Here is a 27,336-nt window from a genome sequence, read left to right on the forward strand (position 1 = left end):
TTAAAACCAGTTTTTAATATATTATATAATATTTCAATTAATTTGTAGAAAGTGGGTGATTCGAGTGGAGTTGCGGTGTGTGGTTTCAGCTGACCTTGACTGGTTGGGTGTCGAAGCCCCGAGGACTCCGAGATTGTTGTTACACAATGTTTCGTTCGGTGGTCACTGCGAGGTCCATCCTCAATACAACTGTTGAATATGGGTTTCGTCGATTAACATCTAGGTGTTTGTGTGCTAATTTTAAGTATCGATATGTTTTATCAAGGTTGGTATTGTTTCAGTTTTGTACCTCATCACTTTATGATTTATGTCCTTACTCGTCTGCTTGTCAGCGACCTATCAGTTAAGGGAATTATTCCAAAGCATGATTGTATTTTTTCTCGTATATATATATATATATATATATATATATAGTTGTAAACATATATATATATATAATAAGCGTTTCGCGAAAATTCTTTTGTCCCATTTTAATAGAAATTTCCTACTTGTACTTGAATGTTTTAATTTATACAAGATCAGTTATCTATATAGCTAATAAATCCTAAAAGGAGGAAAAAATACTGTCATACTTACAATAGAAACAACCTGATAGACAACAAATAATTGCTGTATATCATATTCAGTAGTTTTAGCCGTAATATTTTATCTGAGGCTATACTAAAAAGAAAAACATTTCATGTATCATTTACACACGTAATGAATTTATAAGTTTTTTTTTCTGTTTGATCTCCACTGCTTATACTGTTAAAATTTAAATCAGTTCCTGAATTTCCTCTCATAAATATGTTTCAACGAATTAAACACACACTGTAAATATTGTCTATTTGTTTTATTGCATCTTAATAATATAGTGAACATTGACAAATAATTATTCCCGTTTCACAGTTTCTTTAAAGCATTTTGTCGAAATCCTATAACACCCTATTCAATTTTAATTCACAGTTAACCAAGTTCACATTTCCGTTTCGTGTAACTCAAGTATTTGTTGCTTTATAATAAACGAGCTCTGCGAATTAAGTCGTTATTTTCCGAAGATTTCTTCTGAAAAATCAAGGAATGTCATCTTGAATGACCTTCGCTCTTTGCAATTTCCACTTATCTTTTTAGGATAGTTGTCAATGCCAATTTCACATATAGGTATACTGTGTATATATATATATTATATATATATATATCATGTGCAATATATGTTATATAACTTATGCAAATCCATTGCCGGAGTGAAAATATTTTGATATCAGTGATATTTAATCTTTGCTTGTTTCGTTTCCTTATTAAAATCTATCAGTGATATTTAATCTTTGCTTGTTTCGTTTCCTTATTAAAATCGCTTTTAATTTTTCAAATGAATAAAAAATAACCCTTTATTTGCTTACATTTTGATGAATTAAAAATACAACTATTTTTACAGTCATTTTCCATTGTAGATGGGTGATATGGCTCATCGAATTTTGGTATTTATAACTGTTAAGCCAGCTACTCGACCTTGAAAGCTGCAAGTTTCCAAGTTCTTTAATCTTTTACTGATTACAGTCATTGGATTGAGGCTATGCTGAGGTACCAGTTATGTTTACGGTTTTAAGTTGATCACTTATTTAAGTCTGGTGCTTATTTTATGTATCTCCAACCGTGTGATCAAGAAGTTTACTTTGGTTTTCAGGATAATCATATGGGTGCTTTTAAAATTCCTAAGCTTGAAAACTGATACAGTCAGAGCCTAGATCATAATAGCTGACTTAAGTGAACAGAACTATATCCCCATGATTTACAATGTTTACCTGCTGCTAAATGAGTTTGGATTTATCTTCCAACTTGACCAGTTCAACAATGAAACTGAGATCCATATAAACCTAGCTCATGCTAGCATTATGAGATTGATATTCAGCCTGTGAACATGAAAAGAGATTCATATTTTCCGGGCTTTTTTGATTGTGTAAGTATTATTTCCAACTATATATATCATGTCAAAATTCACTGTTTTGTTACTTGGACCATGTGCATTAATGTCCTTCAGACATTACATGTTGTTCATATTTATGTTGGCAGCACTGCTATGGATAAACTCTGATGACTGGCTATAGGTCATCAGGTTAGAATATGCACATAATTTGTGTTGATGGAGCTTGAGCCAGCTTAAGATCAGGTCCACTCTGATTAATCAGTAACTGGTGATAGTGAGGTGGCAGTTATCTAACTCAGTTTTAGCTAGAAGAGCACACAAGGGAAATGTCGATCTTAATTCAATGGTGGGAACATTAGTATAGTTAGAGGGTGGGGCCTACACCACTTTTGGGTTTGCTGTAGGCAATATGTATTTTTTGTGGGGGCCCGGAGGTGGCAAACACTCTAAGTACACTAGAGGGTGGGAACATGGTTGAGGAGTACTATTAAGTGATGGCTTGTTTTGGCTGCAGTCCAGAATTTGCATGTGTGGTAGATTAACAGTGATTGCCTCCAGTAACATTTGGTTAATGTGAGCTAGTGATTGGGATAAATTGTAGAAATAACTGAAGAAAGCAAATATATAATCAAAAAATTTTTTGTGCCCAAAGTTTAAAAGCCACTTGAAAAAAAATCTTTTTAATGTTTTTGTTTTTTATTTTTTTTTATCAGGTATGCTATTTATGATACAAAAATACTTCTGAAATAATAAAAGTGACGTTTCTTATTCTCTTATTCTAATCTAAACTAAAGGAATCACTTGGCTTGTTTTCTTTTGATCTATAAAAAAAGATTGAGGAAATAGGACAGAAGATAAGGTTTTTGCCCTTGCACTTATGTTATAAAATTTAGTAAAAGTCTGGATTTCATAGGAGTGGGGATTAAACCTCAGTTCTGTTTAATAGAGGAGAGAAAGAGAGATGATTCTTTCTTTGGATAGGATGTCAGTACATCAACACGTAACTTTTCCAGAAGTTGTGATATATATCTTCCTGAAACTGAGCTAAACTGAGATGTGCAGAATAACATCCCCTCATGGGACCTGCAATGAATTGAAGTTATTATTCATAAATGAATCATACATCCATTTGGTCATTGTTATCTACATTATCCAAGATATTTTTGGGTAAAGATAGTCAATTATATATTATTATCAAATATTATGATTTATGTGTTTGAACAATGGTAAGCTCACAAAAGTGAGTATAAAGTAAGTGCAGATATGAAAGAAATGGACAGAAATTTAAAACTAAGGGGGATGTGTGACAAACTGAGTTATTTCAATAGAGGAAAGGGAACTTGGCTTCCTTACAATTCTTGATATGCAACGTTTAGTTCGATGACACTGGATAGCAACAGGTCACCTTACCCATCAAATATGGTGTCCTCAGCCTTCAGTCTCTGGTCTCACTGACCCTGCCATCTTTTCTTTTGTCAGTGACCTCTTGCAATTTCCTCATCAACAGGATTCTCTACAACACAACTGAACCTACTTTGGTTGGGGAGCACGATATGGAGCCAACTCAGCCTGCATCCTACTGACATCCATCCCCTCTCCCTTCTGTGGATATCCAGTCCTCTCACATGTGTAGCAGGATCTCATGCACTGGCTTAATCAGCACCATCTGGCATGTTTCCACCACTATAGCCTGGCTCATTGTGGTGCCATCACTCTCAACTGGCATTCGGCTTGATAGCAACTGTCTGTGCATCAGCATTTCCTTGAAGCTTGGCTTCCAGATCTTTGCACCTCACAAATGCTGCTGCAGATCCTCTCTGGAATTTTTTGGCCTCCACTCATTGTCATGACATTATAGTGCTGGCTGCCTTCCACGCCATGCCTCCCTTAACAAAATTATAAAGCATAGCCTAGACACCACAAATCTCCCTTCCCAGCTTAAGCCAGTGGGACTAGAAAGAGGGGACAGTAAAAAGCCTGATGGTAAGACAATTTTCTTGTTCCATAGTGGTAGGCTCCACATCTGGATGCCACATACAGTGACACCTTCTCCAGCAGCAACTTAGTGTGTTCGCCTACCAGCTCAGGCTCCACTACTTGTCAGACTGAGAAAAACAAACTATCAAAGTATCAGTCACTTGCCAACAGGTTTATGGCTGAGCCTGTGGCAGCGGAGACCTCTGGCATTCTCAGCTCCTGGACCACATCCCTGCTTGCTGCTATCAGGGCAGAGATGGCTATCCACTAGTACAAGCCCTGTGAGTTAGAGTGGCTGTTTCAGTGCATCTCCCTTGCTATCCTCCAGAGCAGTGTCTTTTCCATTTTGTCTGCTGAAGCCATGAGGCAGTTTGAATTGCAGGAAATTGAGAGAATGTAAGAATTCCATAGCCTACTACACAAACAATAAACTTATACAACCTGTTCAACTACCATCCAGACAAGTGCTATTTGATGTTAGAAAAAAGCATAAAGGTTCATCTAAGAGCAGTTATGTATAAATCATGGCTGTCATCAATGCTTCATGTTTTCATAAAGTACAGCTTAAATTCATCAGCAAGTTTTAGTTTAATTTCATTTTGTTAGTCTTGAAAAATATTTTTCTTTGACAGACTGAATTTTGATAATGTTGCTTGAAAGTTATTATGAAAAATTCTATTAATTCATTGTTCTAATGATTTATTTTTCATTTCAGTACTAGTAAAAATAGGCCCCTTTGTTGGCATGGCTCACTTCAGATACCTCAAAATATTCAGTTCATGGCATGTCGCATGTATAGTTCAGGTAAGTTAAAGTAATTGAATTACTAAACTGGTGTGGAATACTGATAAAGTAACAATGTATCTTTATCTCCTGCTGCCTGCTCCCAATGTTAGCTGTCTTGTAGTGGGAGCTTTTTGCTTTATCATATTACTAGAAAAAAAGGATGGCGAGCTGGCAGAATCATTAGCACACTGGGCGAAATGCTTAGCAGTATTTTGTCTGCCATTACGTTCTGAGTTCAAATTCCGCGAAGGTCAACTTTGCCTTTCATCCTTTCGGGGTCGATTAAATAAGTACCAGTTACGCACTGGGGTCGATGTAATCGACTTAATCCCTTTTCTTCCTTGTTTGTCCCGTCCATGTTTAGCCCCTTGTGTGCAGTAAAGAAGTAAATATTACTAGAAAAAAACCACAACAACAGAATGTATCCCATTAGACTTAATGGGATTATTGACAAACCACAAAAGATATTGTGTTCATGTAGTAGGCTTTTTGACTACTACCAGATATTACATGTATAAAAACTAAGTAAAATGAAATGGCTCATCTAATAAAACACCAGTTATATGACATTATATCACTTTGTTATGATACTGCCTCAGTCTTTATATATATTACAATAATGCTAGCGGAGGAAAAATTAAATAATGATTACTAGCTTTGATATTTCATCAGTCTTTATGATATCTATCCCCAAGAGCCATAAATGGCTATTTCATAGGCAGATGAGAGAAAGGCCTTTTTCTGAATTGAACATTAGTCTCTTAGTTAATCATAACTTTTCCATAGGATTGGGTACTTAAGACTTGAAGTGAAGTACATATAAAGAAGTGTACTACCTAAATAAGTATCTAGTGGATTTGAAGTCTAGGTCTTGAAGTATCTGATACCACATCTATGTCACCAATTTACTTACACAATTTACACAGACATGACAGAAGTAAATAGACACCCTTATAATAATTAAAATTTCTTTAAATCTGAAATTCATCATCATTGTTTAACGTCTGCTTTCCATGCTATCATGGGTTGGACGATTTGACTGAGGTCTGGCGAACCAGATGGCTGCACCTGACTCCAATCTGATCTGGCAGAGTTTCTACAGCTCGATGCCCTTCCTAACGCCAACCACTCCGTGAGTGTAGTGGGTGCTTTTATGTGCCAGTCAGGCGGTACTGGCAACAGCCATGCTCAAATGGTTCTTTTTATGTGCCACCTGCACTGGAACCAGTCGATCTGCACTGGCGATGACCTTGCTTGAATGTTTTTTCACGTGCCACCAGCACAAGTGCCAGTAAGGCGATGCAGGTAACGATCATGCTTGAATGGTGCTTTTTACGTGCCACCAGCATGGAGGCCAGTTTGTTGCTCTGGCAACGATCACGTTCGTATGGTATTCTTAGTGCTCCATTAGCACGGATGCCAGTCATCGAATTTGATTTCGATTTCACTTGCCTCAACAGGTTTTCGCAAGCAGAGTTTAGTGACCAATGAAGGAAAGGTACACATAAGTGGGCTGGTTACATCCCTGGCATAGGCCACGAGGTTATGGTCTCACTTGGGCTTGCCGAGTCTTTTCAAGCACAGCATATTTCCAAATTCAAATTATTTATTAACTGTTACGTGAATTTTTAATATTTAGTAGACATGCCCTTTACATTTTTCAATGCAAGGACCCTATTAGGCATGTTACTGATCAGATGACATATATTCTCTTGCAGGATTTCTTACCAAGTTTCAAGTAATAATCTCAAAAGATCTGGCTTTGAAGATGCTTTCTTGTTCTTTTTATGAAGTGTCCTGTCCATTATGTCCCTGAAGTGTTCAATAGGGTTCATACCTGGTGACAGGCTTCACCATGGAAGCTTTTTAATGCCATTCTTGTCCAACAAATCTTGGGTCATTTTAGCCATGTGACAACGAGCCCCATCTTCCATAAATAAAGTCTTCTTTAATCATTTCACCACTGGAGAAGATTGGAAGGAGTCCTTTCTACAATATGGACACATATTTATCTGAGTTTATATTTCCCTCACATTCCACCAGCTCTGATCAACCATTGCTCCAAATTGCTCCCCATACCATCACAGAATAGCTGCCATATTTCATTGTTGTCTGCAATCTTTTTACATCGAATTCTTGATCACAGCATCTCTAGACCCACACTCGATCACTGTCAGGAAATACAGCAAATCTGGAATCTTCAGAGAATATGACAGTGTCCCAAAATGCTAGTGGCCTCTCCACCATCTCACTGGCCCAATCTTTTCTCCATTTGACGTTGGTTGGTCAAAGAAGTGGCTTCCTTCTTGCTACTCTGCCATAGTAACCAAGTTTGTGGAGATACCTGACAGCTGTTCTGTGACTGACATCAATTTGTTCTACTGTCAGAGGCCTTGCAGTGAGGATTATCCTTCTCTTATCAAAGAGAAGGGTCCTGTCAGAGAACCCTGGTTGATCTGGGTAAAGAGATGTGGACTCCTTCTCCTCTGTGATGAATTGCACAAGCACTCTATTAACTGTAAAAAGCAGGATCCCAAGGTTTTCTGTGATTTTACACTGTCCACCTTCAGAATGACCCACAATACGGCCTCTTTGAAATTCAGACAGTTCCAAGACTTCTTTTGTACATGGCATAGTTAAACAGTCATTTGTAGAACCTAAAACATAAAAATATCAATTAATAAAAAATATTAACCTTTACAAGTTATGATAAATATAAAACGGTTTTTTATGATGTATCTATTTACTTCTGTCATGTCTCTGTATATACTGATATAACACAGTAATCTTAAAACGGATATAGCACCAGTCTATATTATAATAATACGGTACTTGTATTATGATTCATAATTGTGTCATTATATAGATACATTATAGTATCATAATTTTTTCTTGACCTTTTCCTAATGAAATACACTACCTATGTGTTTCACTTAATTTGGAACATATTCAAAAAATTTGAAGGCTCTCATGAAATAATTAATTTTACTTTTATTAATAAGGTATTTGGAGCAATGCAAAAATGTTTTTGCAAAAAATTAGTTTTAATTTGAATATGAACATTTCAAAATAAACAATTTTCTATCTTTTTGTTATACAACTGGAGACAGTGTTAGGTGTACTGGTATAGAAAAGGTTAATGATTGATATACTTAACTTTGTTCTCAGTGGTTCTGTGTTTAAATGATATAAACTAGCCTTGTGCCTTTTCAGAGGAACTCTGATAGAGTATTGAAATGATTGGGAAAGGAGGTATAGCAGAATGAAATTCAACCTATTCTTGAATTATTATTACAAATAGAAATACTTAATATTTATTTACTCATTTGTAACTCAGTCGTGGTATTCAGTGTTTTTCTATAATGAAGTTGTTTAAACTTGAGAGTATACTGAGAAAATGCTATTGTAAATTAAAGCAGAATATTTTTTACTAAAGTTAAGGTTAATATTCTGATGAAATCTAAATATTTTGGTTTTAAACTCTTTCAAAGATAGGACACTATATTTTCAAATTTTTTTAAAAATTGGATTTCCATAGTTATTTAATTGCATTTAAGAATTACCTGTTCTTGTTCAAGAAATGGCAGTTTTAGTATTTTGTTGAATCAAAAATTTTGCAATATTTTGGTAACTTATTTGCTTTATTTGTCAAGTTACAACAAAAGTAGCCTAGCATTCAAAGGAGAGGCCATTGTGATGCACCATCTGAAGTCACCTTTCTACCAGTTCTTTGACACATGCTGATACCAGTTCTTCTCCTACAAGGCAAAGCACTCCTTCACTGAAGCTTTCACCTCTCTTGGTTGATTAAGCATTGCGAGCATGGAACAGAACAAGTAATATCCAAGGGAGCTAAGTTCAGACTATATGCTGGATGTGGCATCAATTTGATTCTCTCAAGTTCCTAGAATTTATTCTGGGTTGTTCCAGTGGTATGAAGTCTTGTGTTGTCTTGCTGCAGAAGAGCTCACTTTCTGTTAACCAATTTTGGGTATTTTTGCCGTACAACACATACATCTTCTCCATCTGTTTGGAGTACAGGTTGGCATCAATGGTTCATTCAACTGTCCAGAATGAACTCATAGTGAATTATCCCCTCATAATTCCACCAGGTACTGAACATCATCTTGTGTTTGAAACTCCTATGTTTGGGTACAGGTTCTGGAAGCTGGCCTTTTCTTAACCACTGTTTATGCATGTTAGGATTGTGGAAAAATATCTCCCTTTGATTATTACACACACACACACACACACACACACACACACACACACACACACACACACACACACACACACACACACACCACACACACACACACATATATGTGCATATACATACATGCCTCACTCAATTTAAAGACAACTATGTACTTATGATCAAACATCATTATTTCTGTTTATTTAATCATGATTCAAAATATATATGACTAGAAAGAGGTGCCTTGTATATATGTGTCAATTCTCAAAATGGACTTAAGTGTACAACATATTGATTCTGGAAATTTGATGACCACATTATCTGTAAGTTCTTCCCAGTCTTTTGGTTCTATAATTTTAAAATTTACTTAATTTCTTGGGTTTTCTCTGCTGAACACTCGTGCTGACCTGTTGCCATGAGTTTTCCATTGGATTTAAATCTGAGGATTGTGCTAGGCACACTACAACACTTGGATTTTCTCGGCCCTATCTCAAAGATCGGCTCTAATATTCAAGAGGTTTTTATTCTGATGCATAGGACCAGTCCCTTTACCACACTTCCTGTCCCCAACCATAGCATTGACACCATCATTCTTAATTGTTGGATTCAAGCATTCTGTTTGAAATTTTTTTTTCCTATATCATGCTAGATGTATACAAGATTTTGACAAGCCTGAAATTATTATGCTCCAGAGTGAATGTAACACATCTCACATGACTACTTTTGTTGGAAGTATCCAATTTGTGACTTTCTTGTTTTTCATTGACATAGAGAGACAGTATCATATATCACTCTATCTTTTCTGCACTCCATTAAGTGTCTTTAACGGTAAGCAATCAGAATAGTCACCAGTTTCATTCAAGATGTCCACAGCATGGTGATCAGCTGTTATTAAGTGTCCAACTCCAGCAGTTATGGCTCAAAATGGTTAATTTTGCAGTTGGATCACATTTGTTATTCATCATAACAGATCTTAGGGTGATATAATGAAATTCTTATTAATAGTTTGTCTTATTCAGTTATAATATATTGAATAGTCTAATTCAAATAAATTTTTCTAAAATGATCTTAAACTAACATTTATTTTTGTTTGCTTATTAAGTGTCAATAATTGCATTATGTTAAAGAGTAAAATATTCTCTTTTATTCATAGTCTGAACTGTCAATAATTAATGTTTAATTAGTTTAATTATCAGTATAGTCTTGTCTTTCAACTGACTTCACTTAAAAATGACATATCTTGTTACATTTTGTCTCAAAGTCATAAGGCCTTTTGTTGTTAATTTACTTTAATAATGTTTAATTGCCAACCCTGAGTATTTATTTGTATATGAACCATGTATATATATATATATATATATATATCATCATCATCATCATCATTTAACGTCCACTTTCCATGCTAGCATGGGTTGGACGGTTCGACCGGGGTCTGGGAAGCCAGAAGGCTGCACCAGGCTCCAGTTTGATCTGGCAGTGTTTCTATGGCTGGATGCCCTTCCTAATATTTCTTGATGTTGTGACTAATGATGTATAACAACATCTGATAGTCTGGTTGATACAGTGATATAACAGTATAAAAAGATACTGCCTTAGAAAAGCCTGTGTGCGTAATTTTGTATTCCACTTCAAAGGTTTCAGTTGGGAACCAGAATGTTCCCTTAAAGATGTAACTGAAAAGCCATTTACTTAGTTATAAATTCTATTTAAAATTATTTCCTGATCAAGTTTATAGTAATATCTTATTTCTTTGTTTTGTATTTTCCAATGACCTTTTGTTTACCAAATAAATTTTCTTTAAAGTGGTTTTGTTATTAAATGGGGTTTCAACATTAGAAATTAAACACATTTTATTTTGAGAACTCTCAACACAAGAAGACTAAACAAACAATTTCATAATATTTCATAAGTTTTGAATGTGTACGTGTTTTGTTTGTTGTAGATCTACCTGCTCATTTCAAAATTACCTTACCTGCTTTATCGCCAACCATGGAAGCTGGGACTATAGTAACATGGCAGAAGAAGGAAGGGGATAAAGTATCTGAAGGAGATCTTTTGGCTGAAATTGAAACTGATAAAGCCACTATGGGTTTTGAGTCTTCTGAAGAAGGCCATTTAGCCAAGATCCTAGTTGCAGCAGGATCTGCTAATATTCCAGTTGGAAAAGTAATTTAAACAATTTTTACAACTGTACTTAATCTAATTCTGTAAAATTATTCTTTGTGCTGTATTTCACTTGTTAATAATCGGTCAATGCATTATTTATGTAACAATATGAATTATTCATAACATTTAAAAAATAGTTATTAATTCTATGAATAAGTATATATAAGATATTTTTGTGCAATTTCATTTCATCACTTCTCCCATACTTAACATATCCTAACTTGGAAAACTTAAGGTTATTAAGTCACAGTACTGAAGCTATACTTTACAAATTATTGTTAAATGGGGATGAACTTAAAATTCAGTTTTAATTTTATATAGATTTATTTCTAATTTGCTTGTTGCAAAATACTAAAAGAATGCTATATAAGAACAGAATTTTCTTTTGTTTGTTTTACTCTTGGTTAATATGATACTGATTTCTGTCTCTTTTTTTTAGCTGTTGTGCATCATTGTTGAAAATGAATCTGACATTGAGGCATTCAAAACTTTTGTACCAACAGCAGCAGATGATGAAGTAATTGGTGGTAGTGTACCAGCTTCTGCTGCACCTCCACCTCCTCCTCCACCCCCTCCCCCACCCAAACCAGTAGCACCCGCACAGACCACACATGCCAGGGCTCCTGCTGCGCCCTCCAGGCCTACAGGTGGTCGTGTGTTTGCCACACCATTAGCAAAATCATTAGCACTTGAGAAAGGTGTTGATTTAAACGTAAGAATATTTCTTTAGTTTTTTACATTTATTTTTGCACTTTATTTCATACATTCCAACTATTATCTAAGAAGTAGAGTGTATGAAATAAAATTGTGTTTTGTGATGTTATCTTTGAATAAGATTGAAATCAAAACTTACATTTTATGAACTGATTATTTGTTGAGCCAACTGTTTAAACTATCATATCAAATTACATGCTTATTAGATTCGATGTTTACCTTGTTTGTTACTGAACTATGCTTTAATTGTGAAATTGTTACAATTTCACAAACATTATTGTCATACATTAGAAATTGCTACTTTTTAAAAGTTTTATAATTCACTGCAAAATATTAATACCTGAAGAACTAATGGTTTACTGTCTGATTTGTCTAGCAGTATGCTTTATTTCAATCAAGAATCTTTTCTTAGTAGGTGCTGAAAATTATGTACTGTTCTCAGATAATATCCTACCCAAAATTATTTTAAATATATCATACCTTAGAAAACTATATCTCACGACAAAAGGCCACAGAGTTGCAGAGAAGGAAATGCTAGTACATATCTTGGACAAGTAGAAATTGAAGTTGACTTCAGAGTCCACTGGTCTATCATATGTGTAACTCTTCAATAATCAATAGTAAAAATAATTTACAGAAGCATTGTTTTTAATGTAAGATATGCATTAGCAGGATCTCGATTATTTCCTTGATTTTAAGACTGAATGTAGTGTATCTATCATTGGCTATAAATATCAGCCATGTATTACAGTATCACTCTTCAGAAGGATTCATGTTATCTTCAGTTGGCATGCTGTCTTTATTTCAAAGCCACTAAACTAATCCAAAGAACTATTTTTGTGCTGATACCAACAACAGGAATTCTGTTTTGTTTTTTGTTATTTGGTCATTTACTAGAAACTAATTAGTATGCTCTTTTTAGTAAAGCAAGCTTTGGTAATGTTCCACACCCTTATAGTTGTGAAATAGCTAATTTGATACCTCTATTCCCCTACATCATGGTAAAGCTACAATATACTTTTGTTGAACTTTTGGGTTTGTAGTTAATTTACATGTTTCTTTTTTGTTCTTGCATAATTCGTTTTCATTTTTCTCCATAGTAGCCAAGATTCTGTTAGTTTAATAGTTATTATTAGATATTTGACACAGTTAATCTATTTTTCTCTTGAAGTCAATCATACTGCTTTGCCTAATTAAAAAGCTAACTTTCTATGACTTAAACCAGTGAAATAATTAATGGTTTTATTTTAATTATGTCTGTGTTTATGTATTTATTTTTTACTAATATAGGCTATCACAGGGACTGGGCCTGAAGGTCGTATTCAAGCAGAAGATGTTGAAAAATTCATCAGCACTGGTGCAGTTCCTGCTGTTGCAACCCAACCTGTCTCCGTGCCTGCTGCAGCAACCCCAGCTGTTGCTGTACCTGGATTGGAGTACACAGATATACCATTGTCAAACATTAGACAGGTAAAGTAAAGTTAATGTAGAAATATTGTAACATATCATACACATTAACAATGACTGCATTTTTTACAAAATGTTTTGGGAATTTTTGGTATTGTTTTTATCTCTAAAATCACTCTAAATTGTCAAGTATTGTAAACAAGAATTGAGTTGCTGCTTTAGAAACTTAACTCAAGTAATATGAGAGAGGATATATAAATATATGTAGATGATCAGGTATTGATAGCAGTGATTGTTTATAGGTAAAAATGAATCAAGAGTTTTAAAAGTGATTACACAGAGAATGATTTGTGAGGATATTGATACAAGGAAACTGGTGATTGCACAAGGCTATTTTAATCATTAGAAAATAGTCCCTTAAGAGACAATGCCAAAGAGTGTTTTATGCTATATTTGGGGCTCTACACTATGAAAATCCTAATCATTTTGTTTTTTAAACCATTTCAAATGATGCTCAATTAAAAAACTTTAAGCTTAAATATGAAATCTTTATTATACTTTATTTCTGAATCTGCCTAAACTTTATAATTTCTTTTTACTTATTTTATATTATTTTGTTTCTTTGATTAAATAGAACATTTATAATTTCTTTATTATTTTCAGGTTATAGCAAAACGTTTGTTACAATCCAAGCAAACTATTCCTCATTATTATTTATCTGTGGATGTCAAAATGGATAATGTTATAAGGTAATTATATCAGTGTTCTTTTATGAACTACTGAAAAAAGTATTTCTATTATTAAAGCACATACAAAGTTATGCTTAAGACTACCATTATCATTTTCTCTAATATTTTGACTTGAATCTAGTATATAACTAATATTAGATATATTTGATAGTATTTTAACCCTTTAGCATTTAAGCTGGCCATATCTGGCCTAAATTTTCTACCTGTTTTATGTTCAAGCCAGCCAGATCTGGCACCTCACACCTACCCTTCATTATCTTTCTAAAAATAAACAATCACATCATCTAAATCTTGAAGCTACAAGATAATGCATGTTTAATTGAAAACAGTGTGAATTAATAAGCATTACATTTGCCGTGAAAGATCATGGCAACAAGAAACTCAGCAAAAATAAAAATGACTTCTATCATTAACATTCTTTCTTAGATATAGTTTACAAAGGAAATTTGAAAAGAGAATGTGTAAATTCATAGTATTCTGCTTGGACAATGTATTAGACTTTCTTTTTTGTGTTTGAAAGAAGGAAGAGTTGATCTCTTCAAGGATATTTTACTATTTTTTTTGTTTAATGAGATTGATATTTTTACAAAATTTTAAATAATTAGACCATTATTCCTTGTGTCTTTTTTAGAATGCTTCAGTTTCTTTAAAAATAATTTTTTTTCCAAAGGGTTAATGATAACAATTATTTCTTATTTCATGGGAAAAGTGTGACTTCTCACAAAACCCTCAAAGTTCAAAGTAATATGCAAAGTGTGCATATTTTGGTTTAACTTTTACATAAATTCTATGTTCCATATTCCCAAAATAGCAAAAATCAATTGAAGAGACAGTTTCCTTCTCATAGTCTAAAAGATGCTTTGATCTTAAAATTGCTGCTGACCTTTTATGAGATTTTATGCAATTTAGGAAAGAGTTTTGAATGATTTGCCTGAATGTTGATGTAACCTAGAGAAACTCTTTTGTTTGTTTCTTCTCTCACAGCAAACAATACTTTCTTTCTCAAGCTGCTTTCCTCTAGAATTTCTTGACAATATGTTTTTGCTAATTATTAAGTTTTAACTCTACATATTTTTACTGATACCATGTTAACAACAGTTCCAAAATTCCGAAATCACTTCAATGTGAACAGAAAAATCAAATTAGGTGTGTGAATGTTTGAGAACTGAAATAAAATAGCTAAAAACCATTTTTTTTTTTACAAAGGCAGCTATTATTAATTTTTATATCCAATGGAAGCAAGAGAAAAGTAGACAAATGATTGGAATTGATGGTAAATATTTTTACACTTTTTTGTTTTTGCATTTTTTTTTCAGATTGAGAAAAGAATTGAATGCAATACTTTCCAAACAAAACATTAAATTGTCAGTTAATGACTTTATTATTAAGGCCTCTGCTTTGTCTTGCTTGAAAGTTCCAGAGACAAATTCTTCTTGGATGGATTCTATTATCAGACAGTAAGATTTTCTCCATTCTTTTATTTCTTCTTTATTCATGATGTTCTATAAACATCTGCCATACAATTTTTTATGTGAAGTTAATCTCTTTTCATTTAATTGGATATTAGATTTTTTTGTTTTCCAATATTTCTTTTTTTATTTCACACATATGTGTTAAAATTATATCTATCCAAGAGTAAGTTAAATATAAAAATATATATCAAAGCAATATGTTTGGTCTTATTTCCTATATTTGCTGGAAATTGATATTAGACTTTAATTCGTATCATTAGTATCATTTTTACTTACTGTATATTTATTTATTTAGCTTTTTAATGCTTTCTGCATTGAATATGTTAACATGAAGCTAATAAATGTCAGCTTTATGATATATACTTTTGCTTTTTAATAATACATCTATATATCAAAATTATAGTCATGATTTTCTTTTTCTCAGGTACCACTCAGTCGACATTAGTGTAGCGGTTGCAACTGACTATGGACTTATCACACCAATTGTAACTAGTGCAGACTCAAAAGTGAGTGAACTATGAACTGATGAACTTTAAACAATATTCCTGTACCTGTTGTATGGGAAAGATGCTGCAATAAATTATCTGTTGTTATTTCTGTAACACAGCACAGCATAAAGAACTGTGCTAATCATTGTAGCTAGGATGATAATTACAAAAAAGTTAATTGAAAATACCATCTTGCAGAGAATCGATGTGCATATATTTTGTTAGATTAAATACATTAGAAATTTCATTCTTAATTGTGAATCTCTTATGATGAATAATCTGGCATGAGGTTTTTGAGAAGACCCATCCACTTCAGCAAAACTGAGTTCTGGAAGCACCTATGTATTCTGCCCACATGTAGTAGTAAAATTTTTCACACACCCTACCACAACAAACCAAACTACATCTCTACTTCTCGTCCTCACATTTCTTCTTTTTTCATACACTATGTTTATCTCTCCCTCTGCACTCCTGCAGCCCAATCCTGTCCTCACTACATACCCACTGTATCATTATTATCTTGTTGTCCTCCTCTATATACCCAGGTTTCACCAGTTACTGTATTTTTCCTGCCCTGTTCCTCCTTTACATTCAAATGAACTCCATACTCATGCACTCTTAGCAATGCTCTACCATCCAATTCATATTCTCATCTCTATCTTGAGAGTATGCCCTGGCATATTGCAACCATCTCTCACTCTCATTCTCTTCTGCTCTCTTTCCAACTGTGGTAACCACATATCTCCTCTACGTCAAGACACCTGTTTCGGTTCCTTTGTAATACTGTAATCTCTCATCACCTGGCACACAGCCACCTCCTCCCATACTCCCTCCCTCTCAAAGGTTCTTTGGCTTGCAAGTTACTTGGTAGCCTTGCTGGTGCTAGTGTTATGTAAAAAGCATCCAGTCCACACTAAAGCAGTTGGCGTTTGGAAAAGCATGCCACAGCAGACCTCACCAGTGCTAAGTAAAGTGCACCCAGCCCACTCTGTAAAGTGGTTGTTGTTTTGAAGGGCATCCAGCTGTAAAAATTATACCAAAACAGACTTCGCCAGTGCTGGTGCATTGTGAAAAGCATCCAGTTCACTCTGTAAAGTTGTTGGAAGGACATCCAGCCATAAAAACCATGCCAACTCCTATCAAACTGTCCAATCCATGTCAGCATGGAAAACATTTTAAATGATGATGATGATAATTGACAATCATGGTTCCTATGAGATTTATCTTGAATTTCTTTCAATAATGTTTTCTAGTAGTCGTAAATATCATTTCTTTTATTTGTATTGAAAATTGTATGCTCTAACAATTACAATATATATGATTATAGTGATTAATAAAATGACTGGGCTTTAATTTAGTGTTCTATAACATTTTTCACGCTTGTATTTTCCTCCATTAGGGTCTTTCTGCTATTAGTAAAGATGTACAGTCTTTGGCAGCAAAAGCCAAAGAAGGTAAATTACAACCATCTGAATATCAGGTATGGAAATGTTTAAATAATTTTTAATTCTGTTTGAATATTGGAAATATGCTTTTAGGTGACTTAGAGATAATTAAAATTGCTATAATTATTTTACCTGGTCGATTCTCTTTATGTAGGGGTTCTCAACCATTTTTTATCTTTGGATCCCTTTGATTACTATTTTATTCTGGTGGACCCCCATAGCCATTCAATGTTTAAAAACTAATTTTATAGAAATTTCTTTCAAAATTCATATTTTGTTTTACACACATTAACTTCTGTAGGTTGCCCTATGTAAAATGTTAGAGAAACCGAGCTGTTTCATACAATACATATCAATACATGCATCTAAAGCAAAATTTTTTCAGGGGCCCTTAAAATATTATTGTGAATTCCCAGTTTACTATTTTGCAGCATGGACCCACAAAAGTCTTTTATGGACCCTGGTTGAGAACCACTGACCTTGCAAATATGATAGAGCTTCATATGTTTAATATATTGAGTTAGAAAAACTAGAGTTAACTGAGGTTATGCTTGTAATTACAAGATAAAAACTCTCATTTTGAAGTGTTTAAAATCTATAAAAAAATTGGTGACAACTTCAATAAAACAAGTTGCCAAAATCTTAAAATAGTATTACTTAAATTCACATATCAACCTTAAATTAATGTTGTCCCTGTTTTTCATTAGATATACCAATACAAGAATTTTTTTATATATCATAGAAGAAAGCAAAGTTGTACTCATAGCTTTTGTAGGTCAAGGTTGATGTAGTTAATGTTTAACTCGAACTTTTCTAGGTTGAGACTTACAGGGAAAATTTGGAATCCAGAAAGTTTCAGTTTTAGGATGAAATATTCATCCAGAAAGTTTCAATTCCAGGATGAAATATTCATGCAATCTTTTTCACAGTAAAAACTATGAAGGATGAGGAAAGGAAATGTAAGTTAAATAAGTGGATTTGGTGGGTAAACAGCTTGTTAGTTCAAATTAGTAGGAACTACTCTAGATGAGATATTGATAAGACAGAGTATATACAGGCTACTGGTTGGAGTGTGCTAATGAGTGCAGTATTGATAGCCTCTTTTTTATACAATCTAAAATGTTTATGAATGTAGCAGATATTCCATCCCAAAAATTCAATCTATTCAATCTAATGCAAAGTTCTATTTCTATCTCGTTAAATCATTATCTAAATTTTCATCTTTACTATCCTTGATATTACCTAATATTTGCTGGCAAACATCAAGATTTATTTAAGAACACTGCTGAACCTGTGAATTCATAGAAGCTATAAATTATTTCAGATAACAACTGCTGTTAAAATATACATTTATTGACTGCCTAACAATTTAATTACCAGAGTAAATAAATTTTAGTTTAAGGACTTAAATTGGTGCAAATAAAGAACAGATTCACTTGCCTGAAATAAAATACAATTATTATAAAAATAAATTACCTTCATCAAATCCCATTTTACCTAATATTCTAGAGCAGTGGTTTTCAACAATTTTTTACATATGGACCCCTTTGATTACTATTTTATTCTGATGGACCCCCATAGCCATTTGATGTTTAAAAACTAGTTTTTTATTTTGCTGTTCACACATGAACTTAGGATGGTTGAAGTATGTAAAATGTTAGAGACAAAAATTTTGCTGTTTCTTGTAATAAATACTTCTAAGGGAACATTTTTTCATGAACTCTTAAAATACTACTGTGGGTACTCAATTTACTATTTTGCTTGCGTGGACCCCCAAAAATCTTACATGTCCACCTGTTGAGAAACACTGTTCTAGAGCCATATGTCATATGATAGCCATACTTTTGTTTAATTTAATAGTCTATGATGTCTCAAATTTCATTCTTGCAAATTTTGTCCTGAGTTCATCTAATTTATGTTTTGCAAATATTTTGTTAAATCAATTGAAATTATATTAATGAATTATAACTTTTCACTCATTTGTTTAATTACTGAATGTAGGGCGGCACATTCACTATATCAAATCTTGGAATGTTTGGTGTAAAGAATTTTTGTGCTATAATAAATCCACCTCAGGTGAGTAATTCAAGATTATTTTCATTTTAAAATATTTTCTTCAAATGACTTAGCAACAAAGTATCTTAATCCTATATTATCCCTTCTGCAATTACTTGAGCTTTCTTTAGTTTGTTTCTACCAAAGCTACAACTTTTTCATTTTGCATGTATTAACCTGTACTGTACAAATTTATTCCTAATGCAGTGTTGTCTTCTCAATTCCCTCTTCTAACATTACACATCCAAAAGATTATACTTAACTCATTCCTTTTCATTTAGTGCAAATCTTCTATCATTATTCATATTTCACTACCATACCTTAGTGCAGACCTCATACCATGTGTTATTTACATAGGTTAAGGTTAAAGTATTTGTAGCCAACAATTTATTCTTATTCTAGCTACTTTACATCATCATCATCATTTAATGTCTGCTTTCATGCTGGCATGGGTTGGACAGTTTGACTGAGGACTAGCGAGCCAGATGGCTGCACCAGGCTCCAATCTGATCTGGCAGAGTTTCTACAGCTAGATGCCCTTCCTAACGCCAAGCACTACAAGAGTGTAGTGGATGCTTTTACGTGCCACTGGCACAAGGGCCAGTCAGGCGGTACTGGCAATGGTCATGCTCAAATGGTGTTTTTACATGCCACCTGCACAGGAGCCAGTCAGGCGGCACTTGCAACAACCTCACTCGAATGTTGTTTTTCATGTGCCAGTAAGGCGACACTGGTAACAATCATGCTTGAATGGTGCGTTTTATATGTGCCACTGCACGGGAGCCAGTCAGTGGCCCTGGCAATGATCACGCTCGGATGATACTCTTAGCGCTCCACTGGCACAGATGCCAGTCATGCGGTACTGTCATCGAATTCAATTTCGATTTCACTTGCCTCAACAGGTCTTCACAAGCAGAGTTTAGTGTTCAATGAAGGAAAGGTATGCATAAGTGGGCTGGTTACACCATTGGCATAGGCCACGGGTTATGGTCTCACTTGGCTTGCTGGGTCTTCTCTAGCACAGCATATTTCCAAAGGTCTCAGTCACTAGTCATTGCCTCAGTGAGGCTTAATGTTCGAAGGCTGTGCTTCATCACCTCATCCCAGGTTTCCTGGGTCTACCTCTTCCACAGATTCTCTCAGCTGCTAGGGTGTGACACTTTTTCACACAGCTATCCTCATCCAAATCTCACCATATGACCATACCAGTGCAGTCGTCTCTCTTGTACACCACATCTGATGCTTCTTAGGTCCAACTTTTCTCTCAAGGCATTTATTTACACTCTGTTCAGTATGCACACTGACATTACACATCCAGTGGAGCATACTGGCTTCATTCCTTGCAAGTTTACGCATGTCCTCAGCAGTCATGGCCTGTTTCACTGCCATGTAGCATGGCTTTTCGTACACATGTGTCATACAGTCTGCCTTTTATTCTGAGCGAGAGGCCCTTTTGTCACCAGCAGAGGTAGAAGCTCTCTGAACTTTGCCCAGGCTATTCTTATTCTAGCAGCTACACTTTCAGAGCACCCACCCCCACTACTGACTTGGTCACCTAGGTAACGGAAGCTATCAACTACTTGTAGTTTTTCTCCCTGGAATGTGGCAGAAGTTGTTCTCTGCATATTTTCAGTGTTTATTGCTCCTGAGCATCTGCCACATACAAAATCTATCTTTCCAGTTAGCCTTCCTTTGTTATTGCTGCACCTCTTATGTGTTCATAGCTTACACTGTGTACATCTTATGCCTTTTCTACAGATCAAGCAGGGCCATCTACCTGAAGGGATTTGTGATTTGTCTGCCTTCCTACTTACTAGGACTTTGGTTTAAGCCAGGTTGACTCTAAGGCCCTTCGATTCTAATCCTTGCTTCTACACCTGAAACTTCTCCTCTAGTTCTGATAGTGACTCAGCAATTAGAGCAAGGTCATCAGCATAGAGGAGCTCCCAGGGTCATCCTGTCTTGAATTCCTCTGTTATTGCTTGGAGGACTATGATAAATAGGAGGGGGCTGAGGACCGAACCTTGGTGGACCCCTATCTCTACCCGGAATTCTTCACTGTACTTTTGCCAACCCTCACCTTACAGCGTCACTAACCATTCATCTATCCCTAGTTTCCTCATTGACCACCAGATAAGGGAATGGGTGGATCCTGTCAAAGGCTTTCTCCATGTCAATGAAAGCCAGGTACAGAGGTTTATCTTTGGCTAGGTATTTCTCCTGCAGCTGTCTTACCAGAAATATAGCATCAGTGGTGCTTTTCCTTGGCACAAACCCAAACTGCATCTCATCTAAACTAACTCTCTCCCTAATTAGTTGAGCTATGACCCTCTCTGTGACCTTCATTACCTGATCCAACAACTTGATACCACTGTAATTATTTGTATCTAAAGAGTCACCTTTACCTTTGTAGCAGTTGACTATGGTGCTTACATTTAACTATAATTATGTTTAATAGAAGTTTATTACTTAGGTTTCACAACAACTGTTAGAAAGCCATCTGAGCATTCCAAATCCTATTGTCAGTTACTTCTGTGTATCTTAAGATCTGTTTCTCTGTTAATTTGTACATTTAACCTGTCATAAGACAATGCAATTATTTATTTTAAAATAAATTATAAAAAGAAATTGAAACTAAAGTTAAAAATATATAAAGACATAAGGTTAAATTTTATTTAATATTAACTCCTGTTAAAGATAAATGTTAGTAGTATAATGTTAAAAAGGAAATGTTCTTTTAGCAAAACCAGTTTGAATTTTCTTTTACTGCTTGTTAGCATAGATTAAAACATAAAATTCTATCTCATTGAATTGTCATGAGAAAAAAAATTTTCTTTCATTTTGGTAAGGTAACTGATATTAACTGGGGAAAAAAATCAATATATCTTATCTCTTTGTTGTGCTGGTGAAGTCATAGGTAAAATGCATTTGGTTTTTCAGTGTCATTATAAATTGCATCTTATTTAATTAATAAACTGTTATGGAATCAGTTTGTTAGTGATTGTATTCTATCGTCTGAAAATAAGGTTTGAAACCTAAAAGAATGAAAATTACATTTGTAATAGCAGAAAAATTATGTATTTTGCTTCTTTTGTCAAGAGTTTAAAATAGTTTTCTCTTCTAAACAGGCTTGTATTTTAGCTGTTGGAGGTGCAGAAGAAAGACTTGTTGCTGGTTCAGAAGAAGGGTATGTATTTTATATATCTTACATTCATGATTTAATATCTGTGCCATTTTTATAAAATAAATTTTATTCTTATGTTTGTGTGTTTGTTTTGCAAGATACTTTACATGAAATTATGTGTTGAAATATATTGTTATATTTAGGGATGGTCGTATTTTGCCATTTAAACATATGCACTATATATTTGTTCTTCATTTCAGTTTTAGCATTATTTTAGTTTCTTTGAAGCTCTTTCCTCACACATCTTGTAACTCTTCTGTGACTCTCTTTCCCATATATCTCTTCTTGTTCAGAATAAACAGAACAAGAGGAGACATGTGGGCTAAAGAGTTGCTTTGATAAAGAAACTATAATAATAATAATAAAACTGAAGTTAAGAACAAATATATATATATATAGTGTGTGTGTTTATTTGGCAAAATATGACTATCCTCAAGTATAACAATAAATTTCATTCCATAGCTTATTTCAAAACATAAATATTTGTAAAATATTCATGGCAGTTACAAATGCACCAGCTAATGATATGTAAGGTCAGTTCTGTGACCGAGTAGATCTAGATCAAAAGCAGGAACAGACATGATCATCCTGTTTTTTTTTATTTAGTCACTTTATCTACATTATTCAAAGTGTCCTGTGTGGTGGTATGAAAGATTTTGACTGCTATACTTTGCAGATTGAGCTACCATAGGCTTAAATTATGTACATAATAGATGTTAGCATGATGAAAACTGTACACTAGAGGAAAGTTTCTGAGATCAGAGTTTGTACTTAATTGAAGTTGTCTCACTTTATTTACATTGCTAATGTTTCTCTCTAGAAATATAACGCATCGTAACAGACCAATATACATAGCTTGTCTGTTGACCTAATTGAATTCTGTTTGAATTTTGTTACTGGCATTTGTTGTGCTTTCAAGTTTACTTAGTAGAACATAAGACTTCTTCCAATATACAGACTACTGAGAGTAATTTTTACAATAGTTTGTGTAAATATCAGAATTGTTCATTTAATATTAATTAACATGGAAAAAAATCTCAAGTAAATCCATTCACAAAGGAAAACCATTTTTTTAGTAAACCGTTGTAAGTATCTTTGAAAGCTAGTATCAGTCAAATAGATTATTTTCTTATTTCATTTTTGTTATATTAGAAGGCACAAAAAGAAAATGACTCTCTCCAGACACAACAGATTATTTTCTCTTTAAATTTGTAAAATAAGTTTGCATGTGAAGAGATGAGTTGTAATATTTTGAGTGTGAAGTGTATTAGAAGGCTTTAAAAGGAAGTTAGAGCCAGTGATAAGTCAGTGCTAAAGCTTCATACACACACCTAAAGTAAAGTGTTTGTGTATATGTAAAAAAATAAGGATCTGTGCTTAATTTCGCTGACATTTGCTTTTTCCTGGCAACCAGTGAGTCAGTTAATAATTATAGTGTATTGTAGCAGCATACATACAAGATTCTAACTTGTCACACTCCAGCTGCCACATTTTTACCCCACTACATTTTTCTTAACATTTACTTAATTCACAGCCTTCAAATGCACTTCTCATTTCTTTAACCCTTTTTAAATAGTTGACGTAAATTTACACATGCAATGTACATGCTTTGAATTAGTTGATATAATTATACATCTCCTGACTTAGAACTTGTTACCTGAGTTAGTACTGGTCCACCTACCAGCTGATAGGCCAATTAGATGTTTCATGTAAATACTTACAACCCAATGGGCTGGTCCTGCCATTCTGGCTCTGTCAACTTTGTTGTCACATCCTGTTTTGTCAAATTTACAGTCATCTTGTCCTACCACTCCAGCTCTGTCAACTTCATCATTGCATCCTGTTTCGTTGAGTTTACGGTCATTGTGCCAAGCTACACTAAGCTCCACTACCTCACCAGATGTTTCTTCCAGTTTGGACAATAACTTGAAGAATGGGTATTTTCCTAGTTCAGAATCAGATGATTCCGATAGCGATGATGATATTCTGGTGAATCAAAGGTACAGGCAGGCAGCAGTGAATGACCCTGGACTACAGAATGTTGTGTGGCAAGCAAGAGAAAATTTTGTCTGATGACATGGGTTTACTGGTACGCCTGGCATAAAGGCAAACTTTGAACATGGAAGTTTGCCATTGGAAATCTCTCACAAGTTTTTGATGGATGAAATGTTCGAATATATAGTGGACGAAATGAACGACTATGCTGAAAACCATCCCCAGCATGTCAGACCAGGGACAAAATCAAAGTTCTGCTTGCCCTGCTGATACTGATGGGCATCATGAAGAAACCAACCCTTCTTCACCATATTAGAATCGGGATCCAGACATGTCAACACCTTTCTTTCCAGAAACGATGCCACATGATCGATTTTTGGCGCTTCTTTAAAATCTACATTTCAACTCAGGAGAAAACCAAGATGACAGGTTGCTCAAAATATGTCCTATCGTTGACAAAGTGACTGAAAATTTCAGAACAGTGTATGTCCCCACATAGGACATTTTTGTATAGATGAGAATTTGTGGAAATTCAAAGGAAGGTTCCAATTCAAACAATACAACCTGACCAAATGTACCTGCTTCGAGGTCAAGGTTTATAAAATGTATGCCAGTCAACTGGCAGAGCCTGTTGGTACACATGGAATTGTAAAATCTACACTGGTCAGGACAGATTGGATCTTCCAGCATCTACTCTAGCGTCAACTGATGTGCTGTCACTGAATGAAAACTTGTTTGACAAAAGCTACAATATTTATATGGGCAACTGGTTTTCCAGTCCAGACCTCTTCCTGCAGCTGCAGGCAAGGAGGACTAATGCCTGTGAGACTAAGGATGCACATGAAAAACATGCTGCCCAATCTTCACAAGATAAAACTTCAAAAGGGGGAAACAGCATACCAATGCACCAATAGTGGTATTCTTGCTCTAGTGTAGCATGACAAGAAAACCATCTGCATGTTATCCACAATGCATTCTGCAAGCATGAAGGACTCTAGGAAACAAGAAGCAGACTGTAATGCCATAATGAAACCGGGGATGGGTAGGGGTTGATCACTCAAATCAGCTGGCGATGACGCACAAATCAGTGAGAAACTTTGTGAGATGGTATAAAAAATTGTCCTTGTATATGGTTGACGTGTGTGTTGTGAATTCACATTTGATTTGGCAGATGCTTGGTGGTGTGGGGGATGGATTGACATTTCAGAATCCATTATTCCATGAAATGATAGAAGCATCCGACCTGCCAAAGTACAGAACATCTGGATATTCACACAACAGACTCTCTCCTCACTGCATGGTGAAGGGACATGGACATTTTCCACAACTGTTTCCTCCCCACTGCCAAAACGACAATTGCTTCAAAGAGATGCGCAGTATGTAAAGCAAAAGGGAAATGTAAAGAAACTAGATACCATTGTTCACAATTTGATTTGCCACTGTGTGCGGTACCCTGTTTTGAATTCTACCACACTAAAGTCAATTTTTGAATTCATGTGATTGTAAATACATGAGATTGTCTGACTTGTGTTGTTGAGTGATCTTATTCAGGAGTAATACCGCATGAGTGTCCTGCACAGAGATATAGTTTAGGCAAATAAACAGTACTTGCACTAAAGCAATTGATGTAAATATACACAAAACGTTATCTCCCACTGAGTGCTGACCTCAATCGGTGCAATTACCACTGCTGTGTGCAGACAACTAAGTGAATCACCACCATAAACTACTTAAAGCGGTTGATGTAAATATACACCAAACCATTGTTGTGCACTAATTGTTGATCTCAGCGAAGATGATTACTGTCAATGCAACCTAGTTGCTTGATAAAAATAATAATTAAAAAATCATTGTCATTGGGTTAAAGGGTCCTGCACAAAATATCATAACTGACTCCTTATTATATTTGGTATATTTTATTTACTTTTTTTGGTTAGTGCAGACCATCACTTGTTGCTTCAAACAAATATCTTTTACTTAATTTGTTTTGTTGTTGTTAAAGTCGTATATTCCTGAAAAATGATGTAATTTTTTTTGATTTGTTACAGATTCAATGTTGCTAGTGTTATGAGTGTTACACTCAGTTGTGATCATCGAGTGGTAGATGGTGCTGTTGGTGCTCAGTGGCTAGCTGAGTTTAAACGTTACTTGGAAACACCAGAGACCATGATGTTATAAAGAGAATCCATTTATCAATTGTAATTATGAGAAACTATAAAGTGGATTGGAATTAGGATGTTGCTGGCATCCCATTAGAGTTTACCCCAATTTGTTTTGTAGAGTTCCAAAATATTGGCCAGAACAAGGTTTTCATTTTGAAGAAAAGCTCAAACAGAAAAATGTATATTTTTCATCATTTTCTATATAACTGATTTCTTATAATTTTGTTTGTTCATGAAAGGAAAAAAACAACAAAACAAAAACAATGACCTTTTGAGAAGTAACATCATAAAGAAATCCTACAATTAAGTTAATAAATTGGTTATTGGGAAATATTGCATTCTTGAAATTTTATTCTTTTGTTGTGAAATGTAGGGTCTTATAATTTCCTTAATTTTTTATTTCCATGTAACTGTGTTGTCATCCATCACCTACTCTTATTTTGTCTACTGCTATTGCCCATCGTTACCCTCCTGTTGTCACCCCAATAACTCTGTCCCTTCCATGCTATCCTTGCTCCTTTCATCCACTAATTTTAGCCTTATGCTGTTCCTTTTCTGGATCATATATACAATGGATATATATCTGTATATATATATATGTATATATATACATATATTTATATATATATATATAC

At 34.5% G+C, this 27,336-nt stretch overlaps 1 protein-coding gene across 1 annotated transcript; it reads left to right on the forward strand.

Moving 5' to 3' along the window:
* The first annotated feature begins 45 nt into the window (after nucleotides 1–45).
* Nucleotides 46–27,037, forward strand: LOC115230911 (dihydrolipoyllysine-residue acetyltransferase component of pyruvate dehydrogenase complex, mitochondrial). The gene is made up of 12 exons (XM_029801017.2): nucleotides 46–265; nucleotides 4,596–4,684; nucleotides 10,807–11,030; nucleotides 11,470–11,742; nucleotides 13,035–13,214; nucleotides 13,815–13,900; nucleotides 15,217–15,357; nucleotides 15,797–15,878; nucleotides 17,260–17,340; nucleotides 19,307–19,381; nucleotides 22,489–22,547; nucleotides 26,588–27,037. Exons 1-12 carry the CDS (start codon nucleotides 147–149, stop codon nucleotides 26,715–26,717), a joined length of 1,539 nt encoding a protein of 512 aa, XP_029656877.1. The 5' UTR covers nucleotides 46–146; the 3' UTR covers nucleotides 26,718–27,037.
* Nucleotides 27,038–27,336: the final 299 nt, after the last annotated feature.

This window comes from Octopus sinensis, unplaced genomic scaffold (assembly GCF_006345805.1).
Source record: "Octopus sinensis unplaced genomic scaffold, ASM634580v1 Contig16755, whole genome shotgun sequence".
Taxonomy (NCBI): domain Eukaryota; kingdom Metazoa; phylum Mollusca; class Cephalopoda; order Octopoda; family Octopodidae; genus Octopus; species Octopus sinensis.

Excerpts from the sequence above, each read along its gene's own strand:
- LOC115230911 (XM_029801017.2), top strand. The coding sequence starts at position 147 with ATGTTTCGTTCGGTGGTCACTGCGAGGTCCATCCTCAATACAACTGTT. Across the intron at positions 4,685-10,806 it reads ATGTCGCATGTATAGTTCAG|ATCTACCTGCTCATTTCAAA; the intron begins GTAAGTTAAAGT and ends TGTTTGTTGTAG. Across the intron at positions 17,341-19,306 it reads TACAACCATCTGAATATCAG|GGCGGCACATTCACTATATC; the intron begins GTATGGAAATGT and ends TACTGAATGTAG.